General features: G+C 40.3%; 1 protein-coding gene across 7 annotated transcripts in view; it reads right to left on the bottom strand.

Moving 5' to 3' along the window:
• The window catches only part of NBEA (neurobeachin), a 448,073-nt gene that overhangs the window by 357,715 nt on the left and 69,996 nt on the right, over positions 1-20,362 (bottom strand). For all 7 annotated transcript variants that reach the window (XM_038761708.1, XM_038761703.1, XM_038761704.1 and 4 more), the window contains exons 6-10: positions 19,654-19,780; positions 15,668-15,787; positions 14,454-14,600; positions 9,902-10,099; positions 8,953-9,086 (exon numbers count right to left, since the gene is read on the bottom strand). In XM_038761708.1, the coding sequence (XP_038617636.1) occupies positions 8,953-9,086; positions 9,902-10,099; positions 14,454-14,600; positions 15,668-15,787; positions 19,654-19,780 (726 nt within the window). The remainder of the gene's footprint in view (positions 1-8,952; positions 9,087-9,901; positions 10,100-14,453; positions 14,601-15,667; positions 15,788-19,653; positions 19,781-20,362) is intronic.

Below are 20,362 nucleotides of genomic sequence, written 5' to 3'. Positions count from 1 at the left end.
AACAAAATATAGCCTTCTATTGAAAAGAATAGCAGGACTGGGAAGCTCTTTTTCCGGGCTGCTTTTAGTGGATGAAAACTTGCACTGATTTATAGCCCACATCATTCAATTGCCAAACTTTTCAATGGATAATACTATATTGCTGCAATTCTTAAGGAAAAATTTGAATGAGTCCTACTTCGGGAATGGAGAATTCTTAACTTTGGCTTTTTCTCAGGGTAAAGTTACGAAACTATCACTAAAAATCTTACAGTGAAAAAATAAATGATGAATGCTTAACAACTTAGATTGCGTATTAGTATCCATCTCAAGACTTACAGGTTATAGGAATGATTGGGAATAAGCAGGAAGCGAGCACGACAATACTCTAGTCCTTATCTGTTTATTACCTCCTTTACAATTCCATCAACTGTATGAAGGCAAACCACACACACTTTATGTACTAAAACTTCAGAATAGTAACATTTATTAACACAACTTTCTCACTTTAATGAAACTGTATACTACATTTTGATTTTCAAGCACAAACTTCCTTTCTACATTTAACCACTGCACTGAAATCACCCTCAGACTTTTTTTCCAATATAATGCCAGTTAAAGAATTAGTATATCTTAAGTGATTTATATATAGTTACTGAAGAGATTTTGGATACCTGGAAGTTTTTTGTTTTTTTTTTTTTAAACTCCAGATGCAAAACACCATGAAAAAATTTAATCCCTAGAAACTGCACCTTGTGTTTTAGATGACCAACAAAGATCAGAACAGTTGGGTTATTAGTAACTCAAAGACATTCCTGGAGATCAATTACTGCATCTATTTACTTGCTGAACACAGTGAATGGCAGGGCTCCACAAAATTTGGGTACTTAATAAACATTTGGGTGAAAAATGAAATAACCCAAATAATAATAAAGCTTCTCTCGAATTTCACTAAACCGTCTTTTTTAAAAGGTCACTAAAGACACGTATTTTGCAGGGCAGCCAGAGGAGATGCAGATTGGTCACTAGCTTTTCAAAGACCATGATAGGCAATTTCAAAATGAAGTCCCCCACCATAAATGCAAAGGAATTGCTTTTTAGTCTTGTCAGTCATTTGCTCTAGACAGAAGATTACATCAGAAGAAGGGTCCTTACAATATATATGCCTTCCTCCTTCAGCCTCTGTTCATTGGTGGCAGTTCTCACTGGCAGGAACCCTTGCACTACAGTGATTAAGATCCCATCAGTGAGAAAACTGTCGTGCCTGCTCATGTCCTTCTACCCTTCCCATCCTGACCTGGCAGATGTACAAAAATGTCAAGTCAGAGTCTAGACAGATTCACCTTCCTTCTCTTTTCATCTTGTTCCTCCCTTTCGACCCTGTCCTGTCCATCTTTTTCCCTAGTGCATATAGCTATACTAAGAATAATTCAGTCTCAAGGTACTATCAGTTAATGGAGGTTTAAAGATTTACTTACAAATTGCAAGGCTTTGATTTTTTTCCTTACAAACACACAGGCTACCAAAATCTGCAAAATTCCCAAAGCACTCCTGAATAGTTAAATAAGTAAAGAAGTATGGTCATTTAGACTGAAGGAAGGCACGTTTTTGACTTCAGAATTAGACAGCGGAATTCCAGGTTATTTTAGGTCACTGCCATTCTGGAGTCACTGCTGCCCTGCCAAGCTACCAGCCTCTGCCCTGTTTGGTGACAAGGAGTAAGGTAGAGGTGGGGCAAGTGACCGCACTAGTAGCCATGCCATTGTCACCACATCTGACCCAGCTCATACTGTCCCTCTCTTCTGCCACCCATTTTCCTGATGTCAACATAAAGACACTATCGGCTGATATCCTAGGCATTCACCCGCCTCCATTTTTATTTTCTTTCTATACTTTCTCCCCCCACCTTTTTTATTCCTCTGCCGTGCTTTTCTTCTAAACCCCATTTCTTTGCAAATTCAGACAGGAATAGGGAATAAAACACTCTTAAAATGTGCTAAATTGTGATTTTTTATTTGATAAGACAACTAAGTCTGTGAATGCCCTTGCATTAGTTTAGATGACTTACTCTGTCTACCTCCATTAGATAATGCCTTCTTCTGTAGGCAGGAAACATAAATGAATGTATATGTGGTTTGTTTTAATGTTCTCTGTCAAACTACGAATTTGTGGGCAGGGAATATGTCTACTGACTCTATTGTAGTGTATGATCCAAAGTGCTTAGTACAGTGCTAGGCACAGAGTAAGCATTCAAAAAATACCATTGATGATAACGATGAACCCACAAAGCAAGAACTAAGAGTAATCCAAGGCTGGTATATCAGTCTCTAATCACAGTAATAATAATTATGGTATTTGTTAAGCACTTTCTATCTGCCAAGCACTGTTCTAAGCGCTGGGGTACATACAATTTAATAAGGTTGGACACAGTCCCTGTCCCACATGGGGCTCACAGTCTTACCCCCCATTTTAAAGATGAGGTAACTGAGGCACAGAGAAGTGAAGTGCCTTGCCCAAGGTCACACAGCAGACAAGTGGCGGAGTCAGGATTAGAACCCACGACCTCTCTCTCCCAAGCCCATGCTCTTGCCACTAGGTCATGCTGCTTCCCAAAAGAGCCATCAATGCTGGGACTCCTGGGCTCTTATAATAATAATAATAATAATGTTGGCATTTGTTAAGCACTTACTATGTGCAAAGCACTGTTCAAAGCGCTGGGGGGGATACAAAGTGATCAGGTTGTCCCATGTGGGGCTCACAGTCTTAATCCACATTTTACAGATGAGGTAACTGAGGCTCAGTTAAGTGACTTGCCCAAGGTCACACAGCAGATATGTGGCGGAGTCAGGATTCGAACCCATGACCTCTGACTCCAAAGCCCATGCTCTTTCCACTGAGCCACGCTGCATCTACTTTTGGGGTCAGTATTGGTTCAAGGACATCACAGCCCTCTCCTCAAAAGCCTCCTTGGCACTCTAGGATGCAACAGTCGAAAGGCCCCATCAAAAGTTGGAGCCGGGCAGAGGGAGGGTTGGAGGAGAAGAGGCTATGGTGGGTAAGAAATCTATAATAGTGGGGAGGAGAGGTATTTGTGGTGGAGGGAGAAGAGAAAACTGGAATGGAGTTGGTGGTAGATGGAGGAAAGGTAGCTGGGGAAGATATAAGGGAGAGCCGGTAGCAAAGCTAGGAGAATCGGTGAGAGACCTAAGTACTGAGACCACAGGTCTGCTAGCCCGGCTTCTCGTAATAAGGCCTCTCACCGCTATCTCTCCTCTCCCATCCCTCCCACATCCCTCTGTCTTCGCTGAGGCTCCTTGTCCCAGAAATCTTCCTGGATATTTTGCCGCACCTCAAATGGAACACCACAACATACCTGGAACGTCCACCACAAAACCAGGATCTCCACTGATTATTCAGAGATGCATTCTGTCACAGAATTCTACCTCCTAAGGAAGTGTATTGTCCAGAGATTCACCAGGTATACAAAGTAGTAAGAAACAATCTAAGAGGCCAGCATGTCCTTTGGGAGACAGCCTGTTGGGATCACATTATCAATTGACTATCCACATAGCAATCTTGCGACAACATTTTATACGGCTGTGAGACATTGATTTTCCTTGGTGCTCCATCCAACATTGGTTTCAACTGAATACCATGGCAAAGAAGTATTGCAAACCAGGTATTAGAGCAAAAACAGTCCTCCAGTACTGAAGCATTGTTTAGCCATCATAACCTCACTAGGTATGAGATGAATGGATGACAAAATGTTAACCAAGCAGTTTATCTATGTGGACCAAAATGAAATAACCCTAAGAAGAGAGAACAAAATAACTTTTAGGGACATGCTGAAGCCAAAGTAGAGAAAATAGGGCACGGCTGCAGGCAGGCCAACTTCAGTAGCAGATGGGCCAACACCAATACAGCAGGCCTACCTTGGGGCAGAACTTGAGAAAAACAGGAAACACAGAAGTTGAAAATAATGCCAGACACAAAAGATGAAAAATGTAACCACGAGGAGCAATCCTGGTTGAGGAAAGAAACTTGAATGGAAAATGACAATGATCTGAGGAAGTGTCTTATTATATATTCAAGGGATGATTTGCAATTCCATAATTATCTAGACTACTATTCTACCATATTTTGGATGTGCTGAATCACACTCATTTAAAGAAAAGTTCAGGTCTGAAGGTTGCTTCTCTGAATTGCATAGGTACTAATGTTAAATGAGTTGGGATTATCTTTGGCAATTTGAACAGCATAAATATATCAGCCCTGCAAAAGAAAACATGAATAAAATTCAGTCTAGCCTCCCTAATTTAATGAGAATTGTGTGGATGGAATGCCCAGACAACCCTCCCAGTGTTCGTGGATCGTTATATGCTACCGGATGGGCTATCTTAAATGCAGTGTCACTGGCATATGCAAACAACGATCGAGAAGATGGGAATACTGCCTATGAGACCGACAAAGAGAAAAAAGATCATACCAAAAAATGCTGTTCCACAAAAAACAGAAAAAGGGTGGAATCACTCTAGAGTGCAAAATAAAGTTAGAGGGATTCATATACAGAGTTTTATAAAAGAATCACTTTACGCATATACACATACATTTCACATATACACATGTAATTGAAGATAAGTACAAGTGTGGATTAAGGAAGTGATACCTGACTAAGATACTTTGCAAACTGATCTGAAAAAATTAACTACCTTGTAAAGCTCTGCCTGCATGTCTGCATTTATAAATGTCCTAAGGATGATGCATCTGACAGTAGTAGCAAAATGGTTGAAAAATATATTAGTACCGTGAGGGGACGGGTGATGTTTTTCAATTTTATCTAAATTCTCCATTGCTCACAGCCACACTTTTTCAAGCTTCAGGCTAATACCTTTCTGGTCCATTAGAGTGTAATCTCACTGCAGGCAAGAAATGTGCCATGGGCTTCTGTTATACTTTCCCAAGCATCTAACACTCAAGCTCACTGAGAGTGAGAGCTCCGTAAGTGAGATGACTAATACTACAAATACAACCCAAAACTTGAGAGTGAGAGCTCCGTTAAAGCGAGATTCCTAATACTACAAATACAACCCAGGGCTAGAGATGAATAGTCAGATCAAAGCATTGCTGACAATTTCTTTCACATTAACAATGGTATTTTAAACATCCATTCCCTATTTTTCCATTCCCATCCCTCTTCCTGCAATTTTACCACTTTCCCTAGACCTTATTCTAGCTTTGCTTTCTCTTGCCCAATCACCAATCCCCTCTCCAATATATGGAGTTTTTCCAGAGATGAAAAGTAGTGACTGTTTTTTTGGTTTTTTTACACAGTACTTTTTAAATGCTTACTGTGTGCCAGGTACATTACTAAGAGCCAGGGTAGATATAAGATAATTACGTTGGACACAGTCCCTGTCCCACTGAGCTCACAATCTTCATCTCCATTTTACAGATGAGGGAACTGAGAAGCAGAGAAGTTAAGTGACTTGCTCCAGATCACACAGCAAACAAGTGGCAGAGCCAAGATTAGAAGCCAAGTCCTTCTGATTCCCAGGCTCATGCTCTATCCATTGGGCCACACTGCTTCTCAATCCAATGCTATGAACAGACACAGGTCCAAACCACCCAGTCCTGCTTTTTCTCCCCCTACTACTCACCAGTGACAACCCTGCCCTATACCCACCATCTATGTCTAGTAGGTAAGGGAAGACTATATCTCTTTACCGTGCCCAATACCCCTCTATTTCTGAATTAAACTGGCTGCTACATCACCCTTTCTCTCTCAGTCTCACGCTGACTTCAGGTAGGAAGAAGACCTAAAGACAGTAGTAGCAACTGTATGGTCAGACTTCCCTAGAATGGAAATTAAGTCCTCTTCAATGAACAGAAAATCATGAAACAGGCAATCCCCACTCAAAAAGAAGCCTACTTCAGTAGCACGGAAAAATGAATCAAGTGAAAATGGACTGCCCTATTGAAATGTATTTCCTCTTGCAGCTCACAGTCATTTGAATCAACTACGAATGAATGTACGAGAACCTACTTTTGGTCATCCCAGGGCTCAACCAGCAATTCAAGATGGTCCTGATATGGGGATCCAACTTGGGTCAGGACCCTTCTCAGTTTGGGGAGTGCTCCTAGCACTTTGACAATTCTAAGGCCTGTCTGAAGTTCCAATATGTTTTGGTGCCATTTTTTTCCCTGCTCCTCCAAAATAATTCTGAGCGCTTTTAGAATTCCCTTGTTCTCTTAGTAACATCAAAGGAGAGCTGGCTTACAATTAATAGTTAACCTTTCCTGGAAGCTACATACCATATGCTCCTCTGACTTCTTATAAAAGCTTTATTTACAAAACTATAGGCAGTCTCTTCCCTAAGCTTTCCTTAAAAGCTCATAAATGTCTGAAGAAATTCCAGGATCAGCACCGCCCCCCCCAGCCCCCATATTTTTCCTTGGGGAGTGTCGTTCTTATTTTCCTGTTCACAGACTCCACTGAGCTATTTAAATATTCTCACTTGTTCACACACACCCCTTTCTTCTATGCACAATCCTGTCCTCTTTCCGTTTAGGCAACCACTTATATGCAAAATTCATACCTACTAATGTAGACCTAGTACATTTGCCATCAACATTTGTTTGTTTCCCAAACAAGAAAACCCCAAATCTAATCCCTTGGTATAGCATGAAGAAGGAATAATGATCATAGTATTAGATAGCAAAAGAGACAGTTAGCTGAGACAGAAGGTGCACAAAGAACCTTATCAATGAACACACCACACACGCGCACACACACACACACACACACACACACACACACATCACTCTAAGTCATCTGTTTTGTATCCTCCTGGGCCATAAAAACAATTCAAGCCTAATACAAGGAATAAAAACAGTATGAATTCATGTGCCATGACTATCCTAAAACATTGTGGTCTGCAACTGAGGTAAAGGCCACTGAAAGATGACAGTCATACCTCAACACCAGCCAAATCTCACAAACTGCATTAGACACAGATTTTCTATCCCAACTGTAAAATGTGTGCAATGATACTGACTCCGTGATGTCAGCAAATGCAGACTCAATGTTTACAGGCTCTGGGGCACGGCATTTGAAGGTACCCCCAAACTGCCAAGGCTTCAGGTTGGCCTGGTGGTATTTTGAGAGCATTCACCAGATCGCTGGCTCCTTGGACAAGGAGTCTCAACCAGAAAATGGGGCACAGGCAGTTAGGGAGTCCACTGAGCATTATGAGTGAGGCCCCATGAATCTCTCTTTGGCCCTGTTTTTCTCCATTTTGGCATGTATTAATAATGTAAGCTGTCAAGCACTGAGCAAAGTGCTAGGGTTGATACAAAATAATCAAAGACGACAGGGTCTCTGTCCCACAGTCTAAGCCACCAATATAAATCCATCAAAATCCAAATTTACACTGCAGGGAAGTGAGTGGGGAAATTGTCCCTGAAACCCTGAACAGATCTGAGGATACCCTGAGCTACTTCAATGTTCCACTGCAGCCCTGGTATAGCATCAGTCTTCCCCAGGTTCGGAGGTGCTAGTGAACTCTCATACCAGACAGAATATTCATTTATCGGGGATACTTTAAGTGTGATTTTTCCAGAAGGCAGGGGGAATGAAACTGGCAATTTCCAAAGTCCCATCCCACTCTGAGTATATGAATACACTCAACACATGAATGTGATTTTGACTGAATGACTCCACTTAGGTTTATCTTTTGCACTCTTGTCATATTCTTCAGTCTTATTTCTTTATTCCCCCACATAGCCCATTTGTGCTTCCCCTAACTCTCAAATACATCTCTTTCCAAAGCAGCCAGTATATCTGAAAAAAACAAGCTGTCTTCTGTACCTGCTGCAGACTTCGCCTAAGTGATCCATGACTTTATTCCATGCAATTTTAAACTATTGAAAACAATGCTTCAGTCATTCATTTTTCACCAATTCAAAACTGATTGGTGTTCACTTGACATCACATCCCTGAGTGTCAATTACTGATGTTCTCCTAAATTAATATCTAAGAAAAATACTGGCCATCAGATTTCAGTGGCCTTTTCAATGATCTGAACAAGAATTTTGGCAATCATAACAGCCAGCTCTTATTTTATATATAATTTCCTATATTATCACCATTCGGGGTAGTCCTATACAAGAATTCCAATAAAGACCGTCCTTCTAAATTCAGCTATAATGAATACAAACTGGTTCTCAGTTAATTTACCAAAAGAGTAGACATATGCTTCGCATGAGGGGAACTCCAAATGACTATCCAAATCAATGGAGAGCCAGACTCAGACTCAGAGAGTCTATAAAAAGGGATGTCACTTAAACTGTCACTACGGCTAAGGAAACAGTTGATACTATAGCAAGGGAGGAAAGTCCCCAAATCTCCCTGAATGCTGATCCCTACTGTCCAGGGCTCCACTCAGTCCAGTGGTGGGGAGTGGGTCAGTGCCTTAATGCTGCCTCAGTTTCTTCAGGGCCCTGTCCCAACTACACAGAGGTGGAGGGGTCCAGAACCACCCAAATAACTCAGGATCTCCCCAGTTCTCTAAAATGGTTGTGGCTCAACAATGTCTTTCCCAGTCCCATCTCCAATTCACTGAATGTTTAATCACCGGTAACTTCCTCACCACCCATGCCCACCCCCACAATGCCCCAAACCCAGCCTAATCCAGATATAAATAGTGCTAGCCACTTAAGTATTACTTTGGCTACCTGGCCAAACTTGGAGGGGTTCCAGTGGCCCACAGCATACAGCAGACTACCCTGGTTTTCATTAGGGATATGGTTTTGATAATCTGCAGGAATGATTTCTGTTTATGTCAATATGCCTCTGCGTCCATTTCCAAGAACAGGGACCAAACTTGGCACATGTTTATAAAAAGCACCGAGAACAAAGACAATCTACAATGATCTTCAAGTGCAAAATGCCAAGTCTTCCTAAAGACGACTCACCAGACTGTTGTTTCCACTTGGCTATCATTGAGCTGTCGATTATCCAGTTGGGCAAAAAGAGGAAACAGCACTTGAATCCCTCCGATTGAGTGAATTGCACTGTGAATTGAGTGTGTTACTATAGCTTTCACATCCTATAGTCAGAAAGGACAAAAAAAGTGTTTCAAAGTTAGCTCACATTTCCCAGCCCACTTCCAAGTCCCTAACAAGAATAGTAAGCACGATACCCACTTTGGTTTTGTAAATCACCCATTACACATCATCGTTATGGCACCACATTTAAAAATCTACATTCAATCAATCGTATTTATTGAGCACTTACTGTGTGCAGAGCACTGTACTAAGCGCTTGGGAAGTACAAGTTGGCAACATATAGAGACAGTCCCTACCCAACAGTGGGCTCACAGTCTAAAAGTCAAAATTCAGTTGCTACTAGTTTGCTGTTAATTCAGAGGTCCACAAAAAATTCCAAAGTAGGAGTAAAAATGTATTGTTCTACATTTCAAAGTATACAAAAGAACTGAGAAAGTTAAAAACAACTCTTTAGAGCTGCTTAGCTACCTGGCAAGTATAGCATCAGATTCAGTATCACTCAAGTATTCTGTCCATTTAGAAAACAAGTACAGGAATGACATTCTTGGCTCTTAAAGAGGAGCACCTAGGACACCTCCTAGCTACAGATCTTAGCGATGCTATGGGACACAGAAACTACAATGCATACTGGCCTTCCCACGGAGGATGTTCCGATAAGGACCACTCTTGAAAGAGGAACATTCAGGGTTAATTGGAGAAAACTGCTTTTGGAGAATGAAAAAGGGAACAAGAGCACTCCTGAGAGGCTTCAAACAATCAAAGAAAGGTTTTACTCAGAGCATTATTAAGTGAAAACCATTATCACTTCTAGAGCTATTTAGGAGAACACAGGAATCAAGTACTGGTAAACACTAACCTGTAACATCAGTGCATGTGGAGAGTGCACAAAAATAGAAGCATTTTCCTTAGGGGACGATTCAAGGCATAGTTGAGCATCTGTAGCTTTAGCATTATAAGTGAAGGCAATACTACTGGCAAGTTTCCCATCATACAAGACCTGTTTGTGATGCTCAGCAAGGTGAATATCACTCTCAGATTTAAATTTGAATGTGCTCTGGGGAAAAAAAAAATGATGAAAAACGTTCTGGGAAGACTGTAACAACAGTATACATCTTAATAAGAAAATCTTCCACTGACAGGAAAGCAGCCAGTAGATAAGATACGAAACCGAAACTCTTTACTTTTAAATTGTTATGTTTTGCATTACCATGATGAGAAACCTCTAAAAAAAAAAAAAAATCAAGCATTTAATAGAAAATAACAAGAAACCACAAAAGGCTAAAGATCCCCGAAGGGATATGACTTCATCTCCATCTGGGATCTTTTATGTTTCCTGTCAATATCCTTAACGGTGTTTAGATGAGTTACAAAACTAAACTGCTTTGGGAAAAGGAAAACAATGCAGATATTTAAATAATTTAGTGGTCTCAATAAGAGGCCGAATGCATCATAATGAATAGCCTGGCTTGCCTACTCAATAGCAAAATCACTGGCCCCAGAGAGGGAGAAGGAAATGAGAGTCGGACCCACTTTAAATTGCTTTCAATGAACTTCAGACGGGGAAACTTATTAAGTGCTATCTACAGGCCAGCAGACAGACAAGCCTTCCACCCTCCGCCCAAGGGAATGCCAGCTGCCTCACCGGATACTTAAATACCATTTGGCGCTTCAAATTTAAGAGCTACGTAACACCAGTAGCTGAAACAACAGGATCCTGGATGCTTCCTTCATTTGTCCACTTAAAAATAAACAGTATAAAGTTCAATAGAGGCTTCTATCTTACCCGAATTTAGAGTTTCATATTTCTCATTCTGAGGATAAAAATTATAAGCAGCATGCACTACCTGAAACAGTCTGGTTACTTGTGTTGCCAACTTGTATTTCCCAAGCGCTTAGTACAGTGCTCTGCACACAGTAGGCGCTCAACAAATACGATTGATTGATTGATTGTTGACGGTCTGGGTTAACTGACCTGGATTTGAAAGTTGCCTGAAGGAGCCGGAGGTTATAATAATAATAATGATGATGATGATGGCATTTGTTAAGCCCTTACTATGTGCAAAGCATTGTACTAAGCGCTGGGGAGGAGGTAAGGCGATCAGGCTGTCCCACGGGGGGCTCACAGTCTTAATCCCCATTTTACAGATGAGGTAACTGAGGCACAGAGATGTTAAGTGACTTGCCCAAAGTCACACAGCTGACAATTGGCGGAGCCGGGATTCTAACCCATGACTCTGACCTCCACACAACTAAAACAGGAGAAGACAAGTCAATGCTCTGACCCAATATGACTGTTCTCGAATTGTGTTCTTGCGTTACTCCCCCCTACTAACCTAGCCTTCGGATTCTCTTGTTTCTTGTAAGAGCTCTTTTTGAGGCTTCAACTTATTTATAAAATCAAACCATTTTTACATGATAGACCCAGTAAATGCTAAGAAATCTTAACAAAAACCAGAAAATGTCACGTTTACAGAGTATAGAAATTGTCTTTTCTTAAAGAACAATATTCAAATACTTCTTGGATCAAAATTTAACACAGAGGTGTTAAACTGGTTAAACATCTATAGGGAAGCTATTCATTACTTTAAGAATGAGTTTTGAAGAAAATCAATTAGAAAATCAATTTTTAAAATAGGAATAATCCAATCAATGGTATTCACGGCACACTTTACTACGTGCAGAGCACTGTACTAAGCACTTGGAAGCGTACAATTCAGCAGAGTTGGCAGTCACGTTCCTGGCCAAACTCAGAACAGGCCAGGATCTGTCACTTGCCTGCTGTGGGGCCTTGGGCAAGTCACTTCACTTTTCTGTTCCTCAGTTACCTCATCTGTAAAATGAGGGTTGAGTCTATGTGCCCCAAGTGGGACACGGACTGTGTACAACATGATTTGCTTGTATCTATCCCAGTGGTTAATAAACTTTGCCTGGCACATAATAATAAGCACCTAAACACCATAATTATTATTATCATCATTATTATTAAATTGCAATGCTGCCAACAATCAGGGAATATAAAAGGGGGAAAGGGAACTCCTGCAAAATTGTTTCACAGACTTTCACGGATTGAGTTGGAAAAGTGAACCAGTACAGTGGAATGATATCCTGACACCAGAGTCTGGATTTCACACACATCCACAAGCACGGCTGCATAAAATAGGTTGAACAAACAGGTTTCTTCAATTCTGACAGTTGTCACTTCATTTATAGGGATCTCTATAACAAGGCAAGGCCCTTGTTCTCTTTCCCCTTCCCATTCCTCTGAGACACATGACTGGCCTGGGAGGGCAGGATTAGCTTGAATTCTGACTCTGCTACTTGTTTGCTGAACTGTGACTAGACTGTGAGCCCACTGTTGGGTAAGGACCATCTCTACATGTTGCCAACTTGTACTTCCCAAGAGCTTAGTACAGTGCTCTGCACACAGTTAGCACTCAATAAATATGATTGAATGAATGAATGAATGACACTGGACAAGTCACTTTACTTTCTTTACGCCTCAATGACCTCATCTGTAAAATGGGGATTAAGACATGAGCCCTATGTGGGACATTGACTATGTCCCACCTTAGCTATCCCAATGCTTAGTACAGTTCCTAGCACACGGCAACCACTTAAATACCATATCATTCCCCCACCACCCTCCTCCTCTAAAAAAGGATGACAAATGAAGATTTGGTTTCTTTCTCTGTCAGTGCTTTAACAGGCCATCTCACATCCCTGGCTTTTCCCCATCAGTAAACCACTATGGGCTTTTAACACTCATGTGTTTATCTAAACCCTACTGGTATTTTTAGTTGGCACTATTTACTGAAGTAATAAATTCCACGTTATTGCTCAGTGTTTGAGGAAGCTTTTTTTCAGTTTGCTAGTGGACTGGAATTGGTGTACAGTTCCAGGTCCAAACCTTTCCTAATTTTGTCAACGTGAATCAAAACAACTCAGTCTTCACCTACCCAGTCTAAAGCGTCCTAATCTTTTCAGTCTGTCATACTGAACTGTTCCATCCCCCTTACTGTTTCTGTTGCTTTTCTCTGTTCCTTCTTCCCTCTTTAAGATGCAGCAAACTGAACTGCAGAGTATTCCAGGTGCAGTCACAGATAATTTTGTGTTACTTTAACTGATGGTCTCTTTCTTTTTTTTATACCTTCCGGATGATGTCTGTTGTCCAGAATTGTTGGACCTTTGAGCCGCCACCAAACAAAAGACCGATGAGTTGAAGAAAAGCTGAATTGGATCTATGACTTCTTTCCTGAATCAGGGCTGACAAAAAGTAGTCCCAAATACAGTTCCCTATCGATGGGCTTTGAATTAACTTACTTGTACTTACTCATTTGACTCTTGTTGGCTCAATGACTAAGATTTATGAGCTTTTCAATCATTCAGTGGTACTTATTGCACACTTATTGCGTGCAGAGCACTGTACTAGCACTTGGGAGAATAGCATACACTAGTGTTGGTTGACTCCATCCCTGCCCTCCTAGGAGCCTAGCATTTTACCACCTGACAAAGCTTAGTGTCAGCTGAAAATGTGGTGATTTCATGACACAACCAAATAAAACTGGTCCTCTAACCAGCTAGAACCCTGGGGGCTCTCCAGTTTGAGAAGGAGCCTCTTTTACAGGCCATGTGGTAAAAGCTCTCCAATCCTTCCGCAAACGTGGTTCTGGTATCTGCCAGGACCTTCCCAGCATGAAGAAGAGTTGGGGGAGAGATGGTCCGGGCTGTAAAATGGACTTGAGTGTCTCCTAGGTCTCTCCAGAAGGAATAAGTTCATCCTTTTGGAGGAAGATGGTGCCATCGTCATTGCTGTGGCTAGCCATCGACTCCAAAGAGAACAACTTCAAGACTTATTACCAGCCGCTGCTGTCCTGAACCCTGAATGCTGGAGACCACGGACAGCAGTAGATAATGTCCAAAACGTTTTCCCTAGGGTTGTCACTAGCATCCACTACAGTAAATTGTTCTGTCATAAGAGGCAGCAGGTTCAAACCAAGAATCATGACTTCACATTCCACCTTGTGACATGTATTCTAGGGATTTCCAACCCTACTTTATTACACTATTTTTCATCAATTGTTCCCACACATTACGTTCAAGAAGCTCTTTACGTGGTTACATACTGTTTTCGAAAGACATCTTAATAAACTGTTAACTTCTCTAAAAAAAAGTTTAACAGGATGGAAAGGACCACTTCGGTCAAGAAAACACTGACCGCTTCGTTGCCAGAAAAAAAAAATGAAGGCTGGACGAAATCATGATAATATCAAAATACAACAGATATTACTGATAAAAAAGCATTTTGAAACCCATGTTCTGAACATTTACTTTAAATATAAATGCTGACTATAATCCTACTAATTCCATTTCATACCACATTAGCACGTAACAATAGGATATTATACTACCTTATATCCAGGTCCCAACTGGTGTATTGCAAATATCTGTGCTGGGTTGAGTGCTTCACTGAATACGTATACTGCCCCAAGTTGACCACAGAACACTCGATTTGCATCAGCAGTCTCTGATGATCCAAGAAAGCACTTATCATAGCTCTGTTAAAAACATTAATTGCACATTTAAGATGTGAGATCAAAAGGTAATAATAGTAATTACGGTATTTGTTAAGTGATTATTTTGGGCCAGGCACTGTTCTAAGTGCTAGGGTAGATACAAGATAATTGGGTTGGACAGAGTCCCTGCCCCACATTGGGCTCACAGTTTTAATCCCCATTTTACAGATGAGGGAACTTAGCAACAGAGAAGTTAAGTGACTTGCCCAAGGTCACACAGCAGGACCTTCTGACGCTATCCACAAGGCCACGCTGCTTCTCTGGGAGAGAAGTTACAAAAATGCTTAGACTATCACACTGACAAGTGTAAATCTAGTCATGCTTTTGAAATGCAATGCGGCTTTCAATATTCATAGGGACAAGAAAACTGATTTAAATATCACTGGCACCCCACTTCCTCCTCCCACTCACTACCCTCTCTTTCCGCCCTTCGGCCTGCCATTGAGGCCCTGAAGTGAAGGGCACGTGAAGGAGGAATCCGACCCGAAACCTGGAGTCAAGCTGCACAGGGCTTCAGACCCTAGGACACTTCTCTTTCCCTCATCTCTCCCCACCACAGAGACAAAGCATATGCCCCGACGAGATCAAAAAAGGACAAGAAATAAGCCTTTCACACTTGAGAATCTCAGGACTAGGCTGTTTTTCTGTTTCTTCAACTGGGGGGGCTGGGGGGAGGATGAGGAATGAAAAGAGATCACCACACTGTTCGCAGATCTTGTTCAGCAGCATTTGGTAACTGACGGTTATTTTTAGTGTTTAATTACTCCTATTCCCAAAACCTTCAAGTTGTAAGCATCTTTATGTGCAAGAACCATTTTTAATTCCATTTTTCTTGGTACTTTTCCAAACGCTAGTAGCAAGTTACATACATTATTGGCACTTAAAAAATGATTTTGCTGAGGAGGATGACTGTCAAAAGGACGCTATCATTTTCATCCCCACTTATCTGGATATCTTTAAACAGTATGAAAGATTTTTAAGAAAGTAATTGAGAGTAAATCTAATGAACTATTAAACTAAAAAGGAATCAAAAAAGAGAAAAACCTTACATCATTTGTGTTTACATGCCAAGCCATATCGCCGTAAGAAACCAATTGGCCATTAACGTAACATCGAATTTCACTGTTTCGCCAGCGGTTGTAAATGTGCACGATGCTAATCATATACCACTAGAAGAAATAAAAAACGGTCATGAACATTAACACAATTGCTTACTCACTGCACACCAAATCAATATTCAAAATGCCATGAAATGACATCTATTTACCATGAGAATAAGACTATTTTAAAAATAAGGCTGAGAGCATTTCAGTTGCCCATGCAAAATTACTCAAACAAAAAATTTCCTTTTTACGCCTCAGTAGAGTAATAGTTGTCAGATCACTATAAATCCTACAATTGAAAATATCTTGAAAGAATTACAATTGAGATGCTCATATATATCATTACTCATTACTACCTGTCCATGTTCTGAACATTTTAACGTTCTAACAAATTTCACAGGTGCTCTACAACTACAAAAAGCTTTTAGGTTTTAATATTTTCAATTACCTGTTTTTTGGCTTCTGTTTAATAATTTTTTTGCATAATTTCAAGACTCTAGCAGGCTGGACTAGATTACAGTTAAATCCCTTGGAATAAGAGCCTCCCTAGCCCAGAACAATATGTCAGGATATACCCTAAACAAATAAATACTACTACACTACTACTACTACTACTACTAATAATAATAATGGCATTTATTAAGCGCTTACTATTTGCAAAGCACTGTTCTAAGCGCTGGGGAGGTTACAAAGTGATCAGGTTGTCCCATGGGGGGCTCACAGTCTTAATCCCCATTTTCCAGATGAGGTAACTGAGGCACAGAGAAGTTAAGGGAGTTGCCCAAAGTCACAAAGCTGACAACTGGCGGAGCTGGGATTGATTTGAACCCACGACCTCTGACTCCAAAGCAGATATTCTTTCCACTGATCCATGCTGCTTCTCTAAATATCTTTTGATGAAAAGGAATTTTGATAGCCTTCACACTTTGGTCACCTATTTTTATTGTTACCTTCTTTGTACTCTTCATCTCATACTTCATCTATTGATCCCCTCTTTTAAAGAGGCCAGCTAATTTAAAGACCTATACCCCTCTAATAACAGTCCTCAAAGACAAGTAATGTTGCTAAACTACTAAGAATATACTGACTTAGCCTTGCTATAGAAAAGTAGTGAAATACCTAGTGAAACCTTTACTCTGTCAGAGTCAGTCATCTTGGTTGCTAATGAATGATGTTTATAAGAAAACTACAGTTCAAGGTGCATTTGGTTTAAGCTTTAGGCATATTTTTGTAATCTTCTGTTTTACCACAGGCATAATCTTAGCTGTCCATGATCTGCATTCTGCAGGCAACAACTATATAAACTATTTAGAGAAGCAGCATGGCTTAGGGGAAAGAGCCTGGGCTTGGGAGTCAGAGGATGTGGGCTCTAATCCCAGCTCCGCCACTTGTCTGCTGTGTGACCTTGGGCAAGCCACATAACTTCTCTGTGCCTCAGTTACCACATCTGGAAAATGGGGATTAAGACTGTGAGCCCCAAGTTGGACAACCTGATTACCTGGCATCTACCCAGTGCTTAGAACAGTGCTTGGCACATAGTAAGTGCTTAACAAGTACCGTAATTATTATTTAAAATCAAAATATTCCAAAATTATTTTAGTATAAATACAAGTGAAAGATACTGAGCTTATATGCAAGTTATGCAATTTGGCACAAATCTTCCCTATATATTTCACCCAGAAAAACCTAAACTTGGCAGTCCAAATCTAATTCCATCAATTATACTGAAGAATAACAAGCACGTACAAAGATACCAAAGGCATCCAGGTACAAAAGATTTTCAAGTTAAGTCTAATTCAGATAAAAATTTGCCTACATCTATTTAGCTATATAGCAAACATGTATATAGTGTGTTATTCCCTTCTAAAATGCCTCTGTCATTTGTTCTCACTATCCAATGAAATTTTCGTTAAAGTGTCCTACGTATATTATTTGCAAGTTCATGTCTGTTTTATTTTCATAATAGCATTATAATTAATCTGTGCAGCTCCTCAGACCTTAAGTCTCACGACAAAGGATCATCCACTGTCACCGCTGGGAGACTCCATCACCATTTTAATATGAATCAAATTAATGACTCTTCCATGACTGTCTCATGTTAATCTGTTTGCATCTTGTCTACCAAATTTACAATAAAAATTGTGTGCATGTCAATTTAAGCAGCACACATTGCTTATTCAGCTAAAAAAAATATTGCTTTAAGTAGGAAAGAAAAATAAGCCCATTGGGATGGAATGTCAAAAACCCTCAAATGCCTGCCTCATCAATTGAGTAAGAGGGAAATAAAAGGGACTGGAAACCCCAATGAAAAAAAAAATAAATCAATAAAGATAAAGATATGGAGACTAGAAACACTGAATATGACTAATGGCTGAATACCACCAAACCATGGTACATGTACCAAACAATCCGATGACTTGGGGAATCAATGTAAGGATCAGGTCTGGAGCTCTAGCTATCATTCATTCACACAATCGTATTTCTTAAGTGCTAACTGTGTGCAGAGCACTGTACTAAGCACTTGGGAAAGTACAGTACAGAAATAAACAGTGACATTCCCTGCCCACAACGAGCTCACAGTCCAGAGGTGTGGGGGGAGAGAAACAGCGAGGCAAATACATGAAATTACAGAAAAATACTTAAGTGCTTTGGAACTGGGGAAGTGGGGAGGAGGGAGAGGGATAGCAAAGGGAACAAGTCAGGGTGACGCAGAAGGGAGTGTGAGATGTCACTTGTCCCAGATCTGCCACCAATATTCCCAGGACTTACATCTCTGCTCCAAGAGTTCCTTCCACCATAATGATACTTATGAGGACCCAGAAGTAGCTGGCAAAGTGTTCGAGCCCCTCTCTAGAGAGCATTCTCCCCTTTTCTATGGACCTGGCCTCAATAAGACTGGGCCGGGCATTCTGAAATTGTTGCCTACAAACTTTAGCAACTTGGGGGCGGTGAAAAAAATTTGAAACTTCCTGCAGCTTTCTGTGGTTGAGAAAGGACTTGTTAGCTTTACTTGTAAATAGCCCACCTTCAAAGATTGAAATAATTCCAGACCGGAGTAAATTGGGCATTTACCAATTAGAAAGGTCAGCACAGCAAAGTAGCAAGGATAAGATCAAAGCTGTTTGAACTCAATGAATAATAGGTGAAACAAGCAAAATCCTCTACCGAAGACAGTACACAGAGACGCACGCTCTGAAAAGGACCTAAAAACTAGTAAAGCCTTGGATTATATGCTGTTTAAGAGCTTTCTTTAAGAACCACACCCATGAAAAGCTGCTGGATCAAAAATACATTGACATCTGTCTTGTCTTGTTTTATGACGCCGTGTTGTACCTCCAAAAAGAGTGCTGATACTGTTATTTTTCAACGGAAGCATTAACTATTTAAAGGAAAGTTGAAAAGTCAGTCACTTCTCAGATTTCTTATAAAAAGAATACGGTGGTTCTCTTTTCACCTCTGATCGAACAGGACAATCACTTAAACAATTGAGTGATAAAAAATTAATTTAGGAGTAATACTTGGAGATTGTGAGCTAGAGTAAGAAGAGGTAGGATCACCAAATACAAAGCAGATTGTTTTAAGATTAACATTCAAGATTAACTTATGCTTATATTGTTTACCCTGTGAGGGCAATGGTTCTACATTTTCTGAGCATTTTTGTCGGGATTGCAATACGATGCAATTACCTTCAAAGCAGATTGAGCTAGGTCATAAATTAAATACCTTATTTGAAAACCTTGAAACACTAATAGTACCAGGCTAAATTATAGATGTGGGTATGAATCTCTGCTTATTGCAACAAAGAAAGAAAGTGAGTGGTAAAGTTTCAGACTAAAACAAGAGGAGCAATTCGGATAAAAAGAGGCAAGACAGAGTTTCTGTTTTAAAAAAAATCAGCTGTTTCCTTGGAATGGAGGCAGAATATTTCCTACCTTCCGTGGTTGAAAGTCATATTTCACACAATGTTGGAAACCTTTGCCTTTTGACTTCAGTGAAGTAACTATTAGACAGTTGCCAACAAAATGAGCAGAATACCCAACACCTTTGCTAGTTCGAAAACTGTGAAGAAAGCAGAGTTAGCAGTAGGAATAAAAACGAAAGGAATTGCACTTACAATGGCCTTTTAAAGTACATATGGAGATGCAATTTTCCAAGATTAGAATATTCATTACTTATATTCATACAGTTTACAAATGGAAAACCAATTCACAGGTCAAATATATAAGCAATGAGATGCAGCATGGCCTAGTGGAAAGGGCTCAGGCCTGGGATCAAAGGACCTGGGTTCTAATCCCAGCTCTGGCAATTGTCTGCTGGGGGACACCTTGGTCAAGTCACTTAACTTCTCTGGGCCTCAGTTACCTCATCTGTAAAATGAGAATGAAAATTGTGAGCCCTGTAGGACAGGGACTGTGTCCAACATGACTACCCTGTATCTACCCCAGCGCTTACTACAATGCCTAGCACACAGTAAGCACCTAAAAAAATGCCATTTAAAAAAAGGTAACTATCTTAAAATCACTAATTTCCATTTTTCTACCCATGTGAATAAAGCATCATTAATTAAATGTAATTATTTGAATTTGGTAAAGAACTACCACAACTGCTAGTTCTTAATCAATGTGCTTTAACCACTGGTGT

Source organism: Tachyglossus aculeatus, chromosome 20 (assembly GCF_015852505.1).
Source record: "Tachyglossus aculeatus isolate mTacAcu1 chromosome 20, mTacAcu1.pri, whole genome shotgun sequence".
Classification (NCBI taxonomy): Eukaryota; Metazoa; Chordata; class Mammalia; order Monotremata; family Tachyglossidae; genus Tachyglossus; species Tachyglossus aculeatus.
The sequence above is the reverse complement of the archived record's forward strand: the minus strand, read 5'-3'. Positions and strand labels throughout refer to the sequence as shown.